Here is a 21,639-nt window from a genome sequence, read left to right on the forward strand (position 1 = left end):
AAAAGGTGGGAATTTAAGGAGATGGGACGTGGATAAACTGAAAGAACCAGAGGTTGTACAGAGTTTCAGAGGAGCATAAGGGAATAATTGACAGGAATGGGGGAAAGAAATACAGTAGAAGAAGAATTGGTAGCTTTGAGGAATGAAATAGGGAAGGCAGCAGAGGATCAAGAAGGTAAAAAGACGAGGGCTAGTAGAAATTCTTGGGTAACAGAAGAGATACTGAATTTAATTGATGAAAGAAGAAAATATAAAAAAGCAGTAAGTGAAGCAGGAAAAAAGGAATACAAAATGAGGTCGACAGGAAGTGAAAAATGGCTAAGCAGGGATGGCTAAAGGACAAATGTAAGGATGTAGAGGCTTATCTCACGAGAGGTAAGATAGATCCTGCCTACAGGAAAATTAAAGAGATCTTTGGAGAAAGGAGAGCCACTTGCATGAATATTAAGAGCGCAGCAAAGAAGGGAAAGCAGAAAGGTGGAAGGAGTATATAGACGGTCTATACAGGAGCGATGTTCTTGAGGACAATATTATGGAAATGGAAGAGGAGGTAGATGAAGATGAAATGGGAGATATGATACTGCGTGAAGAGTTTGACAGAGCACTGAAAGACCTAGGTCGAGAAAAGGCCCTGGGAGTAGACAACATTCCATTAGAACTACTGACAGCCCTGGGAGAGCTAGTCCTGACAAAATTCTACCATCTGGTGAGCAAGATGTATGAAACAGGCGAAATTCCCTCAGATTTCAAGAAGCATCTAATAATTCCAATCCCAAAGAAAGCAGGTGTTAACAGATGTGAAAATTACCGAACTATCAGTTTAATAAGTCACAACTGCAAAATACTAACGCGAATTCTTTACAGACGAATGGAAAAACTGGTAGAAGCCGACCTCGGAGAAGATCAGTTAGGATTCCGTAGAAATATTGGAACACGTGATTCAATACTGACCCTACGACTTATCTTAGAAGAAAGATTAAGGAAAGGCAAACCTACGTTTGTAGCATTTGTAGACTTAAAGAAAAAGCTTTTGACAATGTGGACTGGAATACTCACTTTCAAATTCTGAAGGTGGCAGGGGTAAAATACAGGGAGCGAAAGGCTATTTACAATTTGTACAGAAAGCAGATGGCAGTTATAAGAGTCGAGGGGCATGAAAGGGAAGCAGTGATTGGGAAGGGAGTGAGACAGGGTTGTAGCCTCTCCCCGATGCTATTCAATCTGTATATTGAGCAAGCAGTAAAGGAAACAAAAGAAAAGTTCGGAGTAGGTATTAAAATCCATGGAGAAGAAATAACAACCTTGAGGTTGCCGATGACATTGTAATTCTATCAGAGACAGTAAAGGACTTGGAAGAGCAGTTGAACGGAATGGACAGTGTCTTGAAAGGAGGGTATAAGATGGACATCAACAAAAGCAAAATGAGGATAATGGAATGTAGTCGAATTAAGTCGGGTGATGCTGAGGGAATTAGATTAGGAAATGAGACACTTAAAGTAGTAAAGGAGTTTTGCTATTTGGGGAGCAAAGTAACTGATGATGGTCGAAGTAGATAGGATATAATATGTATACTGGCAATGGCAAGGAAAGCGTTTCTGAAGAAGAGAAATTTGTTAACATCGAGTATAGATTTAAGTGTCAGGAAGTCGTTTCTGAAAGTATTTGTATGGAGTGTAGCCATGTATGGAAGTGAAACATGGACGATAAATAGTTTAGACAAGAAGAGAATAGAAGCCTTCGAAATGTGGTGCTACAGAAGAATGCTGAAGATTAGATGGGTAGATCACATAAGTAATGAGGAGGTATTGAATAGAATTGGGGAGAAGAGGAGTTTGTGGCGCAACTTGACTAGAAGAAGGGATCGTTTGGTAGGACATGTTCTGAGGCATCAAGGGATCACCAGTTTGGTACTGGAGGGTAAAGCTCGTAGAGGGAGACCAAGAGATGAATACACTAAGCAGATTCAGAAGGATGTAGGCTGCAGTAGGTACCGGGAGATGAAGAAGCTTGCACAGGATAGAGTAGCATGGAGAGCTGCATCAAACCAGTCTCAGGACGGAAGACCACAACAACAACACCATGTGTACCAATGACCATGGGTAAGGGCAGGTTGAGATGGAAATGGAAACGGTGGATAGAGCAAGGAGGAGGAGAGGGAGACGTATGAGGGAGGTGGAAGGTGTACAGGGGTGGTGGGCAAGTGGGAAAAGAAGAGCGGGAGTTGGAAATGGAAAGAGTGAGGGGGAGGGGAATATGGTCAGAGGGAGGGGTTGAAGGAAATAGACAAAGAGAGGGAGAGGAGGAGATGAAGAAACAGAGAGCGGTTGGAGGATGAGTTAGACAGACATGGGGAGGAAGAGATGGACGTAGAGAGAGAGAGAGAGAGAGAGAGAGAGAGAGAGAGAGAGGAGGGGGTGTGATCAGTATATGTCTCGAATGCATACATGGAAGAAGCCAAGAGGCAAAGGATAGTTAGAATGAAGTGCTGCACTTTCATTGCAGTGGCCACATGTCTTTTTTTCGGTTAGCCAGAAGAAATTTGTGAATTTTAGTGAATAATGGCTGTCGGTATTGCATCCAGTGATAAATAAATGTCTTCTAATGATGATTTTTGATTCCAGTCTCTTTTTTGATTGTAGTCAAGCGTGTTTCACAACCTTTGAACGTCTTAACCTCGTCCTCTCTTTGTTCCCTTGGTTTCTTTAATTTTGATTGCTGCCGTTGTTCCTAGCATGACTTCATGTGTCTCATTGAGATGGCGAGCTGCCTGTCACGATGCCGCAGGGCTGTTCCGGCGAGTGATCGCGCAGAGCGGCGTGGCAGTGGGCGACGGCGCGTTCAGCGCGCGGCTGCCGGAGCGCTCGTTCGCGCTGGCTGCCCACCTCGGCCTCACGACAACAGACTCCAGCCAGCTGCTCGACTTCCTGGCGCGCCAGCCCGCCACGGCGCTCGTCGAGAACACTCTTCAAGGTCGCACCGAGGAGGTACGTCATGTGTCCGCCACGTTCTGGCGTCTCGTCTACACATCCTGTCACAGAATCAGGAATAACTATGGAAACCATAAGACAGTTGTCACAAAAGCTGGAAATTTTGTTACGAGAGAAGAGTTACAGAAAAAGCGTATCGTCTAAATCAGTGGCGCTGCTGTATTCTTGCGTCGTCTGTACATAGTTGGAGGACTACATCTTATGGAGTATTAAAGTATTTGTGATAGAAGATGAAGTATTACAACTGGGATAGCTGACTCACTTGAATAGTGTTGAAGTATCGAAGTTACGACCGATCCTACAATTTTTGTACTTATAGATATTTACTGGTACTGATGGTCACCATCGGAGTAGGACTCATTTGTGCACATCAATATTTGAAGGTTCTTCCTTCCAGTACTCGAAACATACCTGCAACGCCATTTACGTTTAAGACGCGGTGGGATCCCATCGTGTTTGACTTCAAACATGGCGCAAAGAAACCTATGGTAAACTGAATGAGATTTTCACTCTGCAGCGGAGTGTGTGCTGATATGAAACTTCCTGGCAGATTAAAACTGTGTGCCGGACCGAGACTCGAACTCGGGACCTTTGCCTTTGGCGGGCAAGTGCTCTGCTAACTGAGCTACCCAAGCACGACTCACGCCCCGTCCTCACAGCTTTACTTCTGCCAGTACCTCGTCTCCTACATTCCAAACTTTACAGAAGCTCTCCTGCGAACCTTGCAGAACTAGCACTCCTGAAAGAAAGGATATTGCGGAGACATGGCTTTGCCATAGCCTGGGGGATGTTTCCAGACTGAGATTTTCACTCTGCAGCGGAGTGTGCGCTGTTATGAAACTTCCTGGCAGATAAAACTGTGTGCCGGGCCGAGACTCCAACTCGGCGTGAACGGGGCGCGAGTCGTGCTTGGGTAGCCAGTTGGTAGAGCACTTGCCCGCGGAAGGCAAAGGTCCCAAGTTCGAGTCTCGGTCCGGTACATTGTTTTAATCTGCCAGGAAGTTTCATATCAGCGCACACTCCGCTGCAGAGTGAAAATCTCAGTCTGGAAACATCCCCCAGGCTGTGGCAAAGCCATGTCTGCGCAATATCCTTTCTTTCAGGAGTGCTAGTTCTGCAAGGTTCGCAGGAGAGCTTCTGTAAAGTTTGGAACGTAGGAGACGAGGCACTGGCAGAAGTAAAGCTGTGAGGACGGGGCGTGAGTCGTGCTTGGGTAGCTCAGTTGGTACAGCACTTGCCCGCGAAAGGCAAAGGTCCCGAGTTCGAGTCTCGGTCCGGCACACAGTTTTAATCTGCCAGGAAGTTTCTATAGTGAACTGTTCGTCAGCTGCCACTGAAATGAATCTGTTTTGATGAAACGTGCCATGGTGTAAGGACTCAGATCAGGATCGACAAACAACAGCGCTCTAAGAGCCAGCAGTCCCGGCTGATGCCCCTACTGTGTTCAGGTGGTCGTGGTAGGTTTCTGGGCGCGTTATCAGACGCCGTAATAAAAGAATGAGTTGTAATACATGTTTATTCAGTAATTTTACAATTCAGACGGCGTCTTCCGTTCTCTCCTAGGTCCTGGGTCGGACTCTCACGTCTGTCTGCTGCTGTGGTCCTGATTGGACCTACGAGACGACGTGGCAGTGCTCGGTCGCTCCCAAGGCTCCTCTCGCCTTCCCACACCGCGTGGAGTTGTCGGATGCCGTGTTTTCCGACACTATTGCAGTAGCAGGCTCTGAATTTTGCCGTGTTGGGTCATCGCGATGAGCCGCGCTATTGCCCATCAAGTGACTGCGTCGTCGTGATGTCGTGCTGTTCGCCGATCGTGACCCACCCTGCAGCAAGCCGGTGGTGGATCGGAGGCTGCGACATTAAAACGTCATGGCAGTCTCTTGGGTAGCTCACGGGCGGCAGTGTAGCGGATATGTGCTGTAGAGATGGAACAATCGTGCACAAACTGTTACCTAACAGTGGTTCAAATGGTTCAAATGGCTATGAGCGCTATGGGATTTAACAGCTGTGGTCATCAGTCCCCTAGAAATTGGAACTACTTAAACCTAACTAACCTAAGGACATCACACACATCCATGTCCGAGGCAGGATTCGAACCTGCGACCGTAGCGGTCACGCGGCTCCAGACTGAAGCGCCTAGAACTGCACGGCCACACCAGCTGGCCACCTAACAGTAATCAGACAATCTAGCGCTACGGGCTTGAACGCCATCGATGATTCTGATAGAGTCATTACTGGTCTGTCAGCTGGAGAATTTTTTTTTTTTACGGGTGGGGAAGGGGTTTTGCTATTAAACATCATTCATAATGACCGGACCCTCTTCCTTTAGTCCCAGCCGTTAACAGTCTCTCCTATTGCTACGTTTGTTTAACGATTTGTGTCGGTACATTAGCCCCCTTGACAAACCAACAGTGCATGAAGTTGCGAATCGAATCATGTGTCTTGCATAACGTTACGGAGGCGCACTGAGTCCCGCCTGATTGTTCTGTCTCTGTCTCACGCTACCTGCTGAATCGCTCGCAGTCACGCACTGCCCTGCTGTGCTCGCTGTTTCCGCCGGCCTCCTCTCCGAGCATACTGGCTTACGACACACGCCGTGCCTGTTGACACATCGGCACCGCTGCGGACGCAATGTTCGGACGGTAAACTGAACTGTTCTGCCGTAAAACAGCTCATTGATACGCTGCGACAAATAGTTCCTTATTAATGCGATTAGTTTAATTTCTTTTGTGTCGCGAATGAACACCATGTTATACAGTTTGAAAAGCGTGTAAGGGTGTTGCAGATGAGGCTGTGTTGAGAAATAATTGTAAAGAAAAAAAGGTGATACGTTGCGCTTTTTCCGAGTCGTTTATCATTGAAGTTAGCCCATCAGGTCGTTGCGAGCTCAAATTTAAGCACTTACATGTGGTAAAATGCGGTAATGTAAGGCATCTGTGGGTGGGTAAGTTACCACTTGTAGAAATGTTCATTATCAGTTAAAATGTGCCTCTTTCAGAAGTTTTAAATTTAAGCGAGGTGAGCAAAAGCTACGTGTGTTCGGTTTGAGGAAACCAAACGAAGAACACGTTTCACGACACCGTCTATGGCAGGCTGCTTTGATTTGCACACGTTACGACCTGATTGCCGAACTTCAGTGTTAAATAACTCCCCAAACGGCGGAACGTATCAAATTTTTTCCTTAACAATTATTTCTCAGCACAGCACCCTCTTACAAGTTTTCGAGACTGTTTTTGACCATTCTGTATAAGTTACGAGCTATTAGTTGTAGACGCCACGTCTAGTAGGTGGTGACGATAGGGAAAGAATTCTAAGTGTAGCTGTAGCACCATAATTCGGCTTATTGAAGTTTATAAATTAAATGTCGTAGATAATAGCGAAATTGTGGCGCTCGCTCTCACCCTTCGAGTAAAGGCAACTGTACGTTATATGGGCGTGTCGGGCGGTTGCAGGACAAGGCGCGTGGGCTGATGTTCCCCTTCGTGGGCACCGTGGAGCCGGCGGGAGAGGGCGCCTTCCTGACGCGCCACCCCGAGGACATCCTGCGCAGCGGCGACTTCCAGCAGCTGCCGCTCATCACGGGCGCCACCGCCTTCGAGGGCTCACTCTTTCTCCCAGGTCGGCAGAGCCTCCACTTTAGCTGTACAACCTGCTACTCTCTTTTTTTACGAAGTGCCTTTAAGTGAGTATTGATGAATAATACACGACTCAGAATACTTCGAGCGTCTGTAGAAATATCCTGATATACCATCTGAAAAATGTACTGTCTGAGAGAGCAACAGCCTTACATTTCAATTTTAATTTTGTTTAACGTTCGTCTGTAGCATCACACGCGTTGCAAGCAGAGAGCTATCATTGAGTTTCTTTTGGCGGAAAACCAGAGCATCGCAGATATACACAGGCGCTTGCAAAATGTCTAGGCAGTCCTGGCACTGAACAAAAGCAGGGTGAGTCGTCGGGCTAGGCGTCTATCATCATCGCAACAAGGTCGAGCAAGCTTGTCCGATCTCTCGCACACAGGGCGCACCCAGCTGTGACTCCTATTATGTTGGAAACTGCGGACACTCTCATCCGAGGTGATCGACGGATCACTGTCAAACACGTTGCTGCACATCTGTACGTCTCTGTTGTTAGTGTTGGCATACTCATCTACCAGTTGGGGTACTGAAAGGTGTATTTCCGCTGGATTCCTCGCCACCTAACAGAAGAGCATAAAGAGCAACGAAGGACCATCTGTGCGGAATTGTTTGGGCATTACGAGGCTGATCGTGACAATATTTTGGCGAACATCGTCACAGAACCAGAGGCAAAACAGCAATCCATGGAGTTGCGCCAAGCCACCTCTTCTCTGAAGAAAAAGTTCATAGCTGCACCCTCAGCCGGTAAAGTCGAGGTGAGGATCTTCTGGGACCCTGAAGGCATCGTGTTTGATGTTCTGCCTCATGGTGTAACGATCAACTCTGAAGTGTGTAATTCTACTCTCAGGAAATTGAAGAAACAACTTATGTCTGTTCGTCACCACAAAAATTCAAACGAAATTCCTTCTCCATGACAATGCAAGGTCTCGCACAAGTCTGCGCACCCGAAGGTACTCACATAATTCTGTGGACTATTCTTCCTCATCACCCTACAGCCCGATTCTCGCACCTTCGGAGTTCCATCTGTTTGGCCCAATGAAGTGATGCACTCCGCAGGAAGCAGTACGTGGACGGTGGGGAGGTTATTGAAGCAGCAACACGTTTGCTCCGACGTAAACGAGTAGAGCGGTACCATGCGGACATATATGCTCTCCCAGTAAGGTGGCGTAAGGCAGTCGCACTGAACGGAGATTACGTCGAAAAATACGGTTTTGTAGCCAAAAGAGTTGAGAATAATACGGTGTATTGTGATCCTGAATAAATCCAACCTACTGTCAGACTAAAGTGTTGCATTACTTATTGAACTCCCCGTGCATATTTCACTCGCTATTCCAAATAATCCCAGCCACTTTTTACGGGACTAAGTTGGCTAGTCGAACTGCTGAAACACTGATTCATCGAGAATTTTGAAATTAGTATCTTGATTCATGTTCAGAGTAAAGTGAATGAATGGGTCCATATCATGGTACAAACAACACCCCCGAATAGGCACAGAACCACCTCCAGCCTGAGCTACACATTCGAGACACTACGCGCTAAATGACTCATCGGGCTGTCGATGTACACGACGCCTCGCATCTTCTGAAAAGAAGCAAAACCACGACTCGTCGCACCACTCAGTCAACTACTGTCCAGTTTCTGTGTTGTTTGATCCACTGAAGATGCGCAGCTATATGTGCCTTCGTGAGCAATGGACTTTCGTGAGTCACCCGGCCCCAAACGTCCACTGCATGAAGTTTCCTCCACAGTGTTCGCTCGGAAACTGGGCGAGATGGACCTGCTTTCGTTGACAGTGCAATTCTTGTCGCATATGAAATAGATTGTCACTGACAAGGAGGGACATCCGTCTTCAGCCCCCTGACGGTTTGTTACTATCTTTTTTACGTCCAATATTCTTACGCTGTGTTACATGACTACGATTGATGCGCCATTACTTGTAGAGGCGTTGGGACATTCTGCGTTGACACACCATCAAGTCGAGCAATTTTAATAGTGGTGTAGTCATGGGCACGCCTGAACACAATATCTCCTTACTGCCACTATGTCACGTTTCCGTATCGACTCATCTAAATGCGCTGATCGTATGCGCAGTGTATCACAGTTCCGTTAAGACTATGGTTTTAAAAATTAAATGTCGTTTCTTATGTTCACAAAATCACTATATTTATTCAAAATAGTCTCCCCCTGAATCAAAGCAGAGCTGAAATCGTTTTAAAAGTGTTTTGAAACTGTAATTGCAGTCCTTTTTTGAAAAACTGCATTTAGTACTGCAGTACAGATGTCCTGGATATCCTTAAGTGCGCCGTAACGGGGTCCTCTCATTCCTAATGTCTATCTGGGGAACAACTAGATGTCGGCTGTGGCCAAATCTGGGGGGGTGATCCAGGAGTGATCCGCTAGCGCACGATCTTCGCTTTGTGTACTGGCGCGTTGTCATGGTGGGGCCTGATGCAACGATGCTAGAGCTTTGACCTCCTGCACGGTTGTTGTTCACACTTCAAGGATCGTAACGCCGCAACTCGTCACGAGACATTATTGCATCATGGAATTTCACACAAGCAGTCCTAGAGGAACTGGGACACAATGTAATAACCAACTGGCACCCCTCCCCCCCTCCCCCAAACACACACACCTCATTTCACTATCAATACTTCTATCAACAACAGACAACACAGTTTGACATGATCGCCTGATAGTAGTTCTACACCATTTGCAGCGAATCAAATCAAGCACTGTGCGCTTTTAAGGCGGAGACTAACATTCTTTTCCGGTGAATTAACTAAGTAGGGATCACGGTTCATCTTGTCGCTTTTTTCCGTTACTAAGTGCGAAATCAGAATTACTTTCCGGCCTCATTTCTATTTTGAAGTAGAACTGTCCTTCGTCTAGTACCTCTTCCATTTTCGTATTTAATCTTCTGTGTATAATTAGATTGAAAAGATTTCACCTATGAATTCTTAGACTGGTCCCACGGTAATTTTAATATACACTCTGAGACAAAAAATGAAAAAATGAAGAAAAACGTACTATATGGGTATTATCCGAATGGGCTGGAAAACGGTAGATGTGATGTGCACGTAGGAACAAAAAAGTGCTTACAATTACAGAAAAATTGGATAATTTATTCAGGAGGAAAGAGATTCACCAGCTGAGTAAGCCAGTAATACGTTGGCCCACCTCTGGGCCTTATACAAGCACTTATTCGGCTTCGCATTGAGTGACAGACTTGTTGGGTGTGCTCCTGATGGATGTCGTGCCATATTCTGTCCAATTGGCGCGTTATATAGTCAAAACACCGAAATGGTTGGAGAGCCCTGCCCATAATGCTCCAAACGTTCATTTGGGGAGTGATCTGGCGACCTTGTTGGCCAAGGTAGTTTTAGGCAAGCAAGAAGACAAGCAGCAGAAACTCACGTCGTCTGCGAGTTGGCAGAAATGTAAGGACAGCATGGCTTGCTATGAAGGCCAACGAAACGGGGTGTAAAATATCTTCGACTTACCACTGTGCTGTAAGAGTGTCGCCGATGACAATAAAACAGGTGGCACCCCAGACCATCCTCACTCCTGGCTGTCAGGTTCTGTGGTGGGCGATAGTCAGGTTGCTATCCCACTGTGTCCTGGCCTTCTCACAACAAGTCTTAAGCCGGGAAGCTCATTGACTGGAGCAGAGTTGTCTTCAGTAACGAGTCTCGCTTCGAACTGAACCCCGCTGACCAGCGGAGACGTGTCTGGGGACGCCCCGGACACCAGTGGGAGACCAACCTGTCTGTCGCCCGCCGTATGGCCCAACAACCAGGAGTGATGGTCTGGGGTGCCGTTTTATTTCACAGCAGGTCTTCTTTGGTCATCATCTACTTCACCCTTACAGCACAGAAGTGCGTCGACAATATTCTACGCGCCGTTTTGTTACCATTCATGGCAAGACATCCTAGTCTTACATTTCACCAAAATAATGCCCGTCCGCACACGCAGAGAGTTTCTACTGCTTGCCTTCGTGCTTGACAAACCCTACCTTGGCCAGCAAAGTCGCCGGATCACTCCATAATGAAAAACGTTCAGAGCACTATGGACAGGGGCTTCTAACCAGCTCGTGATTGTGACCATCTAACGCTCCAATTAGAAAGAGTTTTGCACGATATCCCTCAACAGGGCTTCCAACAACTCTGTCAATCAACGCGATGCCGAAAAAGTATTTCCATAAGGGCCAGTGGTGGCCCAACGCACTATTGATGTGCTCAATTTATTAAACTTTTTCTTAAGAATAAATCATCCAGTTTTCCTGAAATTGTAATTTTTTGCTTGTCTCTGAGTATACATCGTATCTACCGACTTCCGTCCTGTTCGGATAATTCCCTCATGGTGCGTTGTTTACATTTTGTCTTAGAGTGTATATGCCCTCGTCACTTTTCTGTATTACGATGACAAGGCTCAGCTCAAATAATCTTTGAATTCTTATATCTTCAGACATAATTCGGTAGTTCTGAACGTATGGCAGTGACGGACTTAATCTGCTGCAAAATGGCATTTTGTCCAATCGCCACCCTGTCAGGTAATTTTCATTTCTTGTTGGTGTTTTCTTCACAGGTCTGCTGAAGGAGCCGAAGATCGTAACGAATTACGCTGTGAACCACCGGCTACTCATTCCATACAACCTCGGGTGCAGAGGCGAGGACAGGGATGCAGTGGCAGAGCAGATACGCAGTTTCTACTTCGGAGACCGAGCGATTTGTATGGAAACTATGAAGGAGCTTTGCATGGTAAGCAATTCCCATACAACTCCTTTGACGACTGGTGTCTTTTTGATCAAAATGAGCAAATCGTGTGCAGATAATACACTCATTGTTTATAAGGTAATCCACAGGTGGTAAAGCCAGCCAGATGTCCTTATCAGTAACAGATCAAATTTGCAATAGTAATAGAATGTCGATTGCTAACGTTCAGGAAATGTATTTTCGACTGCTTGTAGCAACGCAATGTTTTGTTACCCGAAAAGAGCAACGGTAGTATTGGGTAACTACACTAGTTTCCATAAAATATCGGAACCACTGGATCAGATACAGCGCAGAAGAAAACATTAAATTGTCACCACTGCAGCTATTCACATTACTACATCATAAACCCTAGGGCATCTTTCTGATACTGTGTCATCTGTAAATATCACACAACTGTATGAGAGAAGGCAGCTGAGACAGCGTTTTCGCGCACATTTCCAAACTTTCTTCACAGTCGCCATACAATTTTCTGAATTATCGTCCCTTTAGCAATTTGTCTTTGTTTTATGGAAACCGATGTACTCTGTGTGCATCCCTTATATGAAAAAGAATAATATTTTGCTCCATACGGTATAAATCAAGTATCTCTTCCATATTTTGCGTTAATTACAATAAGTGCTAAAGCGCAAAGTACACACATAGATGAAGCTTGAGACAACTTGCAATGTGTCCCTCGTCTTTGGCAAGCTTCCGGTCTTAAGTTCGAATTCCATTGCTGTTGATTGAAATAATGCTCCCTGTGAGTACCGACAAGTTTCTACATCTACATCTACATGGATACTCTGCAAATCGCATTTAAGTGCCTGGAAGAGGGTTCATTGAACCACCTTCACAATTCTCTATTATTCCAATCTCGTATAGCGCGCGGAAAGAATGAACACCTATATTTTTTCGTACGTGCTCTGAATTCCCTTATTTTATCGTAGTGATCGTTTCTCCCTATGTAGGTCGGTGTCAACAAATTATTTTCGCATTCGGAGGAGAAAGTTGGTGATTGGAATTTTGTGAGAAGATTCCGTCGCAACGAAAAACGCCTTTCTTTTAATAATGTTCAGCCCAAATCCTGTATCATTTCTACAACAGTTTGCGGTAATACAAAACGTGCTGCCATTCTTTGGACTTTTTCGATGTACTCCGTCAATCCTATGTGGTAAGGATCCCACCGCGCAGCAGTATTCTAAAAGAGGACGGATAAGCGTAGTGTAGGCAGTCTCCTCAGTAGGTCTGTTACATTTTCTAAGTGACCTGGCAATAAAACGCAGTCTTTGGTTAGCCTTCCCCACAATTTTTCTATGTGTTCCTTCCAATTTAAGTTGTTCGTAATTGTAATACCTAGGTATTTAGTTGAACTTACGGCTTTTAAATTAGACTGATTATCGTATAACCGAAGTTTAACGAGTTCCTTTTAGCACTCAAGTGGATGACCTCACACTTTTCGTTATTTAGGGTCAACTGCCACTTTCCGCACCATTCAGATATCTTTTCTAAATCGTTTTGCAGTTTGTTTTGATCTCTTGACTTTATTAGTCGATAACCGACAGCGTCATCTGCAAACAACCGAAGACGGCTGCTCAGATTGCCTCCCAAATCGCTTATATAGATAAGGAACAGCAAAGGGCCTATAACACTACCTTGCGGAAGACCAGTAATCACTTATGTTTTACTCGATGACTTTCCGTCAGTTACTACGAACTGTGAGCTCTCTGACAGGAAATCACAAATCCAGTCATATAACTGAGACGATATTCAGTAAGCACGCAATTTCACTACGAGCCGCTTGTGTGGTACAGTGCCAAAAGTATTCCGGAAATCCAGAAATACGGAATAGATCTGAAATCCCTTGTCAATAGCACTCAACACTTCATGTGAACAAAGACCTAGTTGTGTTTCACAGGAACGATGTTTTCTAAACCCATGTTGACTGTGTGTCAATAGAGCGTTTTCTTGGAGGTAATTCATAATGTTCGAACACAGTATATGTTCCAAAATGCTGCTGTATATCGACGTTAACGATATGGGCCTGTAATTTAGTGGATTACTCCTATTACCTTTCTTGAATATTGGTGTAACCTGTGCAACTTCCCAGTCTTTGGGTACGGATCTTTCGTCGAGCGAACGTTTATATATGATTGTTAAGTATGGCGCTAATGCATCAGCATAATCCGAAAGGAACCTAATTGTTATACAGTCTGGACCAGAAGACTTGCTATTATTAAGTGATTTAAGTTGCTTCACTACTCCGAGGATATTTACTTCTACGTTACTCCTGTTGGCAGCTGTTCTCGATTCGAATTCTGGAATATTTATTTCGTCTTCTTTTCTGAAGGCATTTCGGAAGGCTTGTTTCTTGCCGCTAACATACTTCACATACGACCAGAACCTCTTTGGATTTAGGCGCGCAGTCCGGAACCGCGGGACTGCTACGGTCGCAGATTCGAATCCTGCCTCGGGCATGGATGTGTGTGATGTCCTTAGGTTAGTTAGGTTTAAGTAGTTCTAAGTTCTAGGGGACTGATGACCACAGAAGTTAAGTCCCATAGTGCTCAGAGCCATTTGAACCATTTGAACCTCTTTGGATTTTCTGCCAGGTTTCGAGACAAAGTTTCGTTGTGGAAACTGTTATAAGAATCTCGCACTGAAGTCAGCGCTAAATTCCGAGCTTCTGTAAAAGATCGCCAATATCGGGGATTTTGCGTCTGTTTAAATTTGACATGTTTGTTTCGTTGTTTCTGCAGCAGTGTTCTAACCCATTTTGTGTACCAAGGAGGATCAGCTCCGTCGTTTGTTAATTTATTTGGTATAAACCTCTCAATTGCTGCCGATACTATTTCTTTGAATTTGAGTCACATCTGGTCAACACTTATATTATTAATTTGGAATGAGTGGAGATTGTCTCTCAGGAAAGCATCAAATGAATTTTTAGCTGATTTTTTGAATAGCTATATTTTTCGTTTATTTTTCGAGGATTTGGGGATTACAGTATTCAATCTCGCTACGACAATCCTGTGTTCATTATTGCCTGAATCGGTTTTGATGCTTTCTCTCACGAAAACAATGAAGTTGATGAACTACTGAAGACACTGAGGTCATAAAGAGGAGTAATAGTTTTGAAAACACCACTGCCCATGTTGAATAATGATTTGTCTGTTTTTCCCAACTGTCTTCAGCAAAGCATTAGCTCGTTGTCTTCATCATCTGGGGCCAACTAAATCCATGGCTCGTTTTTAAAACTCTAAACACAGAAGAGCCATTTTCTTGCCCCTCCTTCCATCCTACTCTCCTCCTCTTTCTTTCCCTGCAGTTCGTCCGCTATTTCCAGCATATTACATAAGCACAATAAAGCGATTGTCAACAACCCCCAGTGCATTCCCTGCATGTTGGAAGCTGCTTTGCAAACGCCTTTACGAACGCCTTTACGATCTTTTGTGTCACTGATAGAGTTGAAAAACTACCGTAGAGTATCATAAGTAAGCGTAGTCGACAGTTTTCCTAGTAGCTTTGGTCAGTGAACATGGTAACCACATTACATATGCATTACGCGTATTGCGTACGTATCGGGCGTCACCTCATTTTGATAGCTTTGTTTGCGAATGCGATCAGAGTCTTATTGGATTCGCCTAGAATCAGTTAGTGGTGAACAGTCTAGAAACTGAGTGAGGGTGCATAAAGAGCTGCGTAATCGGCGGAACATTTTTATTCTGATAATTATCCTCCTGTCTGTTACTTAAAAATAAACACTATGTATAGCAAAATTGTTCCAGTTTTATTTTAAAATCGTTGATTTGCTACGTGAAACAGAGGGATGTTATAGTGAAAACAAAAGAAAAAACGCAGATTTATAAGTCGCAATTTTCTCAAAAAGAGGGTAAACTTGAAGAAAATGCAAAAGGAAAACAAATCAAACATTCCTTCACTACTTCGTCGAGCTTATATAAAACTTGTTTCTGTTCTTCATAAACTACTTTCGCACTTATCATAAATAAGAGGAATCTCTGGCCTTTGATCATGATGAGGAACGTTCTATTGAATACAAAATAACAACAACAATTAAATTGTTTTTTATGTTTCGTTATGTAAACCGTACTCGCAACAAAAGTAATTACTTTGGTTATATAAATGTGCAGAAGTTACTTGATCTACTTTTATTACTTATATTTTTTAAAATGCTTTTTTATTCCAGTCTATGATCACAAATGAATTCTTTAGACGATGACCGGTTTCAGGCTGTAATGACCATCCTCGGATCTTTTTTACACCATGTCCTAAAGTGATACGGCCATAATGGCATCGTCAAACATATAAATATAATCAGCATAGCATCGTCACATTTTCAACTATATAAAATACACAATAAACTAACACTGGACGATGTGCGGCTCTAATTACGTGCAAAAGAAACAAACAAAAGACAAAGAGATGCCATCGACTCCCAGTTTGTCTCTCACATATTATGTTGCTTTCCTCATCAATATTACCAATACTGCCGGTAATTCTACGATTTCCTACGTCATTTTTATACTGAACGAAGACAACCGAGGTGTAGTTTTGATAGAGAGCAACTCTAGTCACTGGTTTGTACAGCTCTGCACGCTAGTCTATCCTGTGCAAAACCTATTCTCCTCTGCATAACTTCTTCTTCTTCTTCTTCCTCCTTGCTTTTTCCCGCGTATCTTATAGGGTCAGCACTATTATATATGTTGGTGGTCAACTGCCCTTTCTGTCGCCATCACCCCCCCCCTCCCACCACCACCACCACCACGGGACGGAATGTGTGCACCCCTTCTATCTGCGCCGAGAGTAAATCTCTTGTGCAAGTGTGGCAAAGTAATTGTTTGTGTAGCTTGTAGCTGCGGCGGGACGTGGGTGCCGCCACTGTATTATCTATTTGGATTTTGGGAACCGCCTAAAAACTACAGCCAGGCTGGACGTCTCACCAGCCCTCGTCATTAATCCGCAACGTGGGTTCAATCTGGGCCGGCTCGTCTCCCTGAAAACCGAAAGCGGCGCGTTAACGCGCCCAGGCATCCGGGCGGGTCCACCTCAACGTAACTGTTGCCACCAGTGTTGATATGAACTTGCTTACTGTAGCCAGACCTTCAGTTCACTCAACAATTTTTACACTCCACACTTCGCTCCACTACCAAACTAACTATTCCTTGATGTCAAATTTATTTTTTAATTCAAGTCTTTGATCACAATATAAAGTCCTTCGACGATGACCGGTTTCAGTCAGTATTGACCATCTTCAGATCTACAATACAAAAAATATACACCTACTGGGCAGTCCTAGCTTTCAAAACAATACAGCATTTCATATCACGATATACTCTCTTACAAACTGGGAAATGTACAGATAAAATAAGGTAAAGCGTACCTGTTTTGCACCCTGTCCTAATGTGATAAAGCCATAATGGCATCGTCAAAACATATAAATACACTCAGCAAATCGTCGTCACTTAGAACTAAAATGTGGTGTAAAATAGACCACATCGTCCACACAGGACACAGGACTCCTTGATGTCTCAGGATGCGTCCTATCAAGCGATCCTTTGATTTAGTCAAGTTTGCCACGAATTTCTTTTCTCCCTAATTCGATTCACCACCGTCTCGTTAGCTGATTCATAAAATTGTGGGAATTCAGCCGTCACCAAACTTAGTCTGCTGTTAATATTTGATGGCTGAACAGTTTACAGCCGAAATATTAGCAACAGGCAAAATTTGGTTACGACTGAATTTCCGCGGTTTTATGGGTCAAGTTACACGCCTTGAGAACATGTAAACTGACTCCCCTTGTTATACAGTCTACTCGTCTAAGCTTCAGCATCCTTCTCTAGCAGCACACTTCAAAAGCTCCTCTTCTTGTCTGAACTGCTTTTGGTCCATATTTCTCTTCCGTATGAGGATGTGCCCCAGACGAATAACTTCAGAAAAGATTTCTAATTTAAGAATTAAACTGAAAAAGGACAACACTGAGGAAGAACAAATGTAATACAGAACACTGAAGAATGAAATTAATTCAGAGTCAAAAGAGGCTAAACGACAATACTCGAAGGACAAATGCAAAGAGGTGTGTGAAATGATCAAGGAATCTGCCTATAAATCAGTTGAAGAGTTCTTTGGAAACAGACAAATAAAATGCAGTGGATGTCAAAATGGGGATGGAATTATGTTCTATGAACAGAAAATAAAGAAGATCTGGTACTGGAGAAATCTTAGGAAATCTATCCGTAAGAAGAGGGAGACTTTCTTGCGCGATGAGTACGACCTTGCGGTCAGGCAGCTAAAAGCTGGGAAAGTCACTTTTTACGATATACCAGCAGAATTTATCGAGGCTACTGGAGAGCAGCTACATGATGAACTCTTCCATCTCATACAAATTAAATAGGAAACCGGGGAGCTCCCAACAGACTTTAAGAAATGTATCACAGTGCCAATATCAAAGAAAGCATGTGCAAACAGATGTGAACAATATAGGACTCTCAGTTTGTAAACGCCTCAAAGATCTTCGCCTCTATCATTCCAAGGCGGATAGAAGGCAGACTTGGAGAGACTGACATGAAGTATCAGGACAGAAGAACAATGCAGGGGAAATGTGGAGAAGAGGTGGCTGTGGTATGGTGTGGAGAATATCAAGAAGATGTTACTATTAAGCAGGACGTAAGAAAGGGTTGCTCACTCTCTCGTGTCTTGTTCAGTGGATACATTCAAAGGACAATAAATGATGCTAGAGAGAAACTAGGAGCTATAGGATGAATTAAAATTCCTGGTAAGAAAATAGACATACTAGGACTTGCTGATGATATTGCAGTGTTAACTGAAGATGCAGAACAATTATGCTGGCTTAGGCGGAAACAACCTTCGGCTCTTCCTATAATATGGAAATAAATAAAGGTAAAAGAAAAATCTTAGCGGTGAGCAGACAAAGCACCGTTACCGAATGCTCACTTAACAATGAGCGACTGGCGACGGTTGAATCCTTTGCCTCCCAAGGAAGCAAAATTACATCAGATAGAAGGCCAAGGAAGGATATTAAAAGTCGAATCCACCACCGAAAGCCGATTTTAACAAGAGAAGAAACGTTTTCACATCCAGAAGCATAGACAAACATAGCAGGACAAACCTCATAAATACTTTCGCTTGGAGTGTGGTGCTGTAAGCAGCTGAAACACTCGGAGAAGCAGATAAACATAAAATAACAGCCTTCGAGAGGGGTGCAACAGCTGAATGCTCAAGATATCCTGGATAGACAAGATGTCAAACGAAGACGTACTCCACAGAGCGGAGAAAGAGAAGTCTTGTCTCCTGAAGGTAAGCGAACACAGAAGGAAACATGGGTTACCATATGCTGAGACATGATGGTATCGTTAAAAGTGTCACTGAAGGAACTGTAGAAGGGATAAATACAAGAGGCAGACCGAAACTAGAATACATCAACCAGATCATGGAGGATACCAGCTGCAGCGCCTATACCACTCTCAAAAGGAAGGCTGAAGACAGAAATGCATGGCGAACTGCTGATGGTTGAAGACCTGAGAAGAAGAAGAAAAAACTTATAATAGATGTCAACAAATTCCTGTAGACAGAAACCATTTTCTTGCTATTAACAATCTGCATTTTAAACCTTCTCTACTTTGTCCATCATCAGTTAGTTTTCTGTCCAAGTTACAAACCTCATCTACTACTTTTCTAATCCAATTGCAACAGATTCTTCTGACTTACATTTCATCACTCTCGTTTTGCTTCTATTTATGTTCATCGGTTAACCTGTTTTCAAAGTATTATGCACTCCGCTCCAACGATATTTCAAGTCCTTCGCCGTCTCGTTGTCGGCAAGCCGCAAAGTCTTTTTTTTTTTATCTCCTTCCTGAATATTAATTCCATTTCCATACTGCTCCTTGGTTTCCTTTATTACCTGCTCAATGTACAGATTGTATAACATACGACATAAGCTTCAGTTTTAACTTACTTCCTACTGAGTTACTGCTTCTCTTTAGTATCCTGCTAATCTGCAGCCTGGTTGCTGAGCAAGTTGTATAGATTCTTTTGCTCTCCGTATTTGATCTCTGCGGCCTTTAGAATTTCAAATAATGTATTCCAATCGTCATTGTCAAAAGCCTTCTCTATTAATATACAAATGCTATACACTTAGATTTACCTTTCCTTAGTCTAGACTATCTTCTAACTCTTAGTCTCAGTATTGAGTCGCATATTCCTAAATTTCTTCGGAACCCAAACTGGTCTTCCGCAAGGCCTACTTCTACCAGAGTTTTCCTTCTTCTGTAAGTAATGCGTGTAATTGACGGTTCGATTACATTCACACGCGTCAGCAGTCGAAATATTTGGAAGTGGAATTATTACATTCTACTTGAAATATGAGAGCATTTCTCCTGTCTCATATATCATACTCAGATAGAATATTTTTATCGGTCTATATTCTCCCAAGTATCTCAGCAGGTCTGAGAGATGTTTTAGGAGTGATTTAGCTTGCTTTTTGGGATATTTTTGATTTTTACTTTATTTTAGGTTGCGCAATGAACATTGATTACGTATTACTATAGAATTATTTGACCATTTCATTTAGCAATGCAGGCGAGGCTGTTCTAAGATAGATTCTCTGTTTTCAGCTGCGAGGCGACGCGATGTTCACCTACCCCGCAGTGAGAGCGGCAACAGCTCACGGTGCTAAGTCTGTGGCACCTGTGTACTTTTACAAATTAGATGCCTTCAGAAAAATGGTCCTAGGAGATACAGTTCCAGAAGAGGTGAAGCAACAGGCGGAGAAAGCTGATGGTACACGAAAATTTTGTCCTACGTTGAACACTTGAATGAATATAAAAAAGTCGGTGACTAAGCATAAAAATATAGAGTTATAAAAAAGCAAAGTGACTGAGTGGTGCAAATTATTGGATAGTTTCATAAGACTATATTTCACTGATAGTGAACGTAATTATTTGATCGTACCAGTTTACCAAAGCCGTAAGTTTGAAACTTGTGCTCTGACATTCTAACGAGTACCATCAATTACGAGGCACATTCTCTGCTTCCAGCTTCTGGTCGATCTGATACCTTCAAGGGACTGATACTGATAATAGCTAAGGATGAAAAGTAACCAGCTTTTGCATATTTTTACATGTAAGACACATTCGCAAAGATAGTCCTATGGAATTGATGTGCTATACATCAGACCGCCAAGACTGAAACCCACTTCTCCTAAGGTCTCTCTAGCATGTCCGCAATGGCGTTCTTAGTGGGTGTGATATTAACGCCATCTCAAGTCTGTCAACACATTTGGAGGTAAGTGAATGTATGTTTGGTTCTTGGCAAAACCTCATAGAAATAGCTCAAACTCTGAGAAAGACAGTCAACAAGGCGTCAAAGTGCGCAGACTGTTGACTGCAGATGACTTAAAATCAATCCATCGACATCCCAGGTCACAATTTAGTTATTCTCAAATGTTGGCTTATCAATGTGATGGGGGCATCATCCGTTTGGAAAATGAATTTATATTCCTCCTCCTCCTCCACGAGCTGTGGAACTTACCATTGATCTATCGTGTTCAGGTGTCCTATAGCAAATCACTCGGTGAAGAAAGATGTTTTCCTTTATGATATCATAAACAAAACAAAAAAGACGCACCATGAAGGAAGTATCCGAATGAGGCGGGACTCGGTGGAAGATTACAGTTTAAGAAAAATTGGATGATTTATTAGAGAGAAAGAACTTCACAAATTGATCATGAATAGCGCGCTGGTCCACCTATGGCCCTTATGCAAGCAGTTATTCGGCCTGGTATTGACAGAGTTGTTGGGTGTCCTCCTGAGGGATACCGTGCTACATTCTGTCCAATTGGTGGGTTAGATCGTCAAAATCTCGATATGGTTGGAGAGCTTGGTAAGCACGAAGGCAAGCAATAGAAACTCCCAGACCACCATTCCCAGTTCTCGAACTACGTCAGGTGACAGTCTGGCTGGTGTTCCACCACTGCCCAGAGAGTCTCCGGACACGTCTTCGGCCTGGAATCTCACAGACTGGACTAGAATTGTGTGATGAGTCCCTCTCTGAACTGAGCCCCGATGGCCAGCGAGGGAGTGTCTGGAGACGCCCCAGAAAGCGGTGGAATACCAATCTGACTGTCGACCGCCTTGCGGCCTGACAGCCAGGAGTAAGGATCTGCGGTGCTATTTAACTTCATAGCAGGACCCCCATTGTTGTCATCCGTGGCGTCCTTACAGCACAGCGGTA

General features: G+C 43.7%; 1 protein-coding gene across 1 annotated transcript in view; it reads left to right on the top strand.

Annotated features, from left to right (window-relative positions):
• LOC124776316 (esterase FE4-like) overlaps window positions 1–21,639 on the top strand; it is a 79,812-nt gene that overhangs the window by 39,018 nt on the left and 19,155 nt on the right. The window contains exons 5-8 of the mRNA XM_047251251.1: window positions 2,785–2,984; window positions 6,440–6,605; window positions 11,210–11,382; window positions 20,022–20,187. Of these exons, the coding sequence (XP_047107207.1) occupies window positions 2,785–2,984; window positions 6,440–6,605; window positions 11,210–11,382; window positions 20,022–20,187 (705 nt within the window). The remainder of the gene's footprint in view (window positions 1–2,784; window positions 2,985–6,439; window positions 6,606–11,209; window positions 11,383–20,021; window positions 20,188–21,639) is intronic.

Source organism: Schistocerca piceifrons, chromosome 2 (genome assembly GCF_021461385.2).
Source record: "Schistocerca piceifrons isolate TAMUIC-IGC-003096 chromosome 2, iqSchPice1.1, whole genome shotgun sequence".
Lineage (NCBI taxonomy): Eukaryota > Metazoa > Arthropoda > Insecta > Orthoptera > Acrididae > Schistocerca > Schistocerca piceifrons.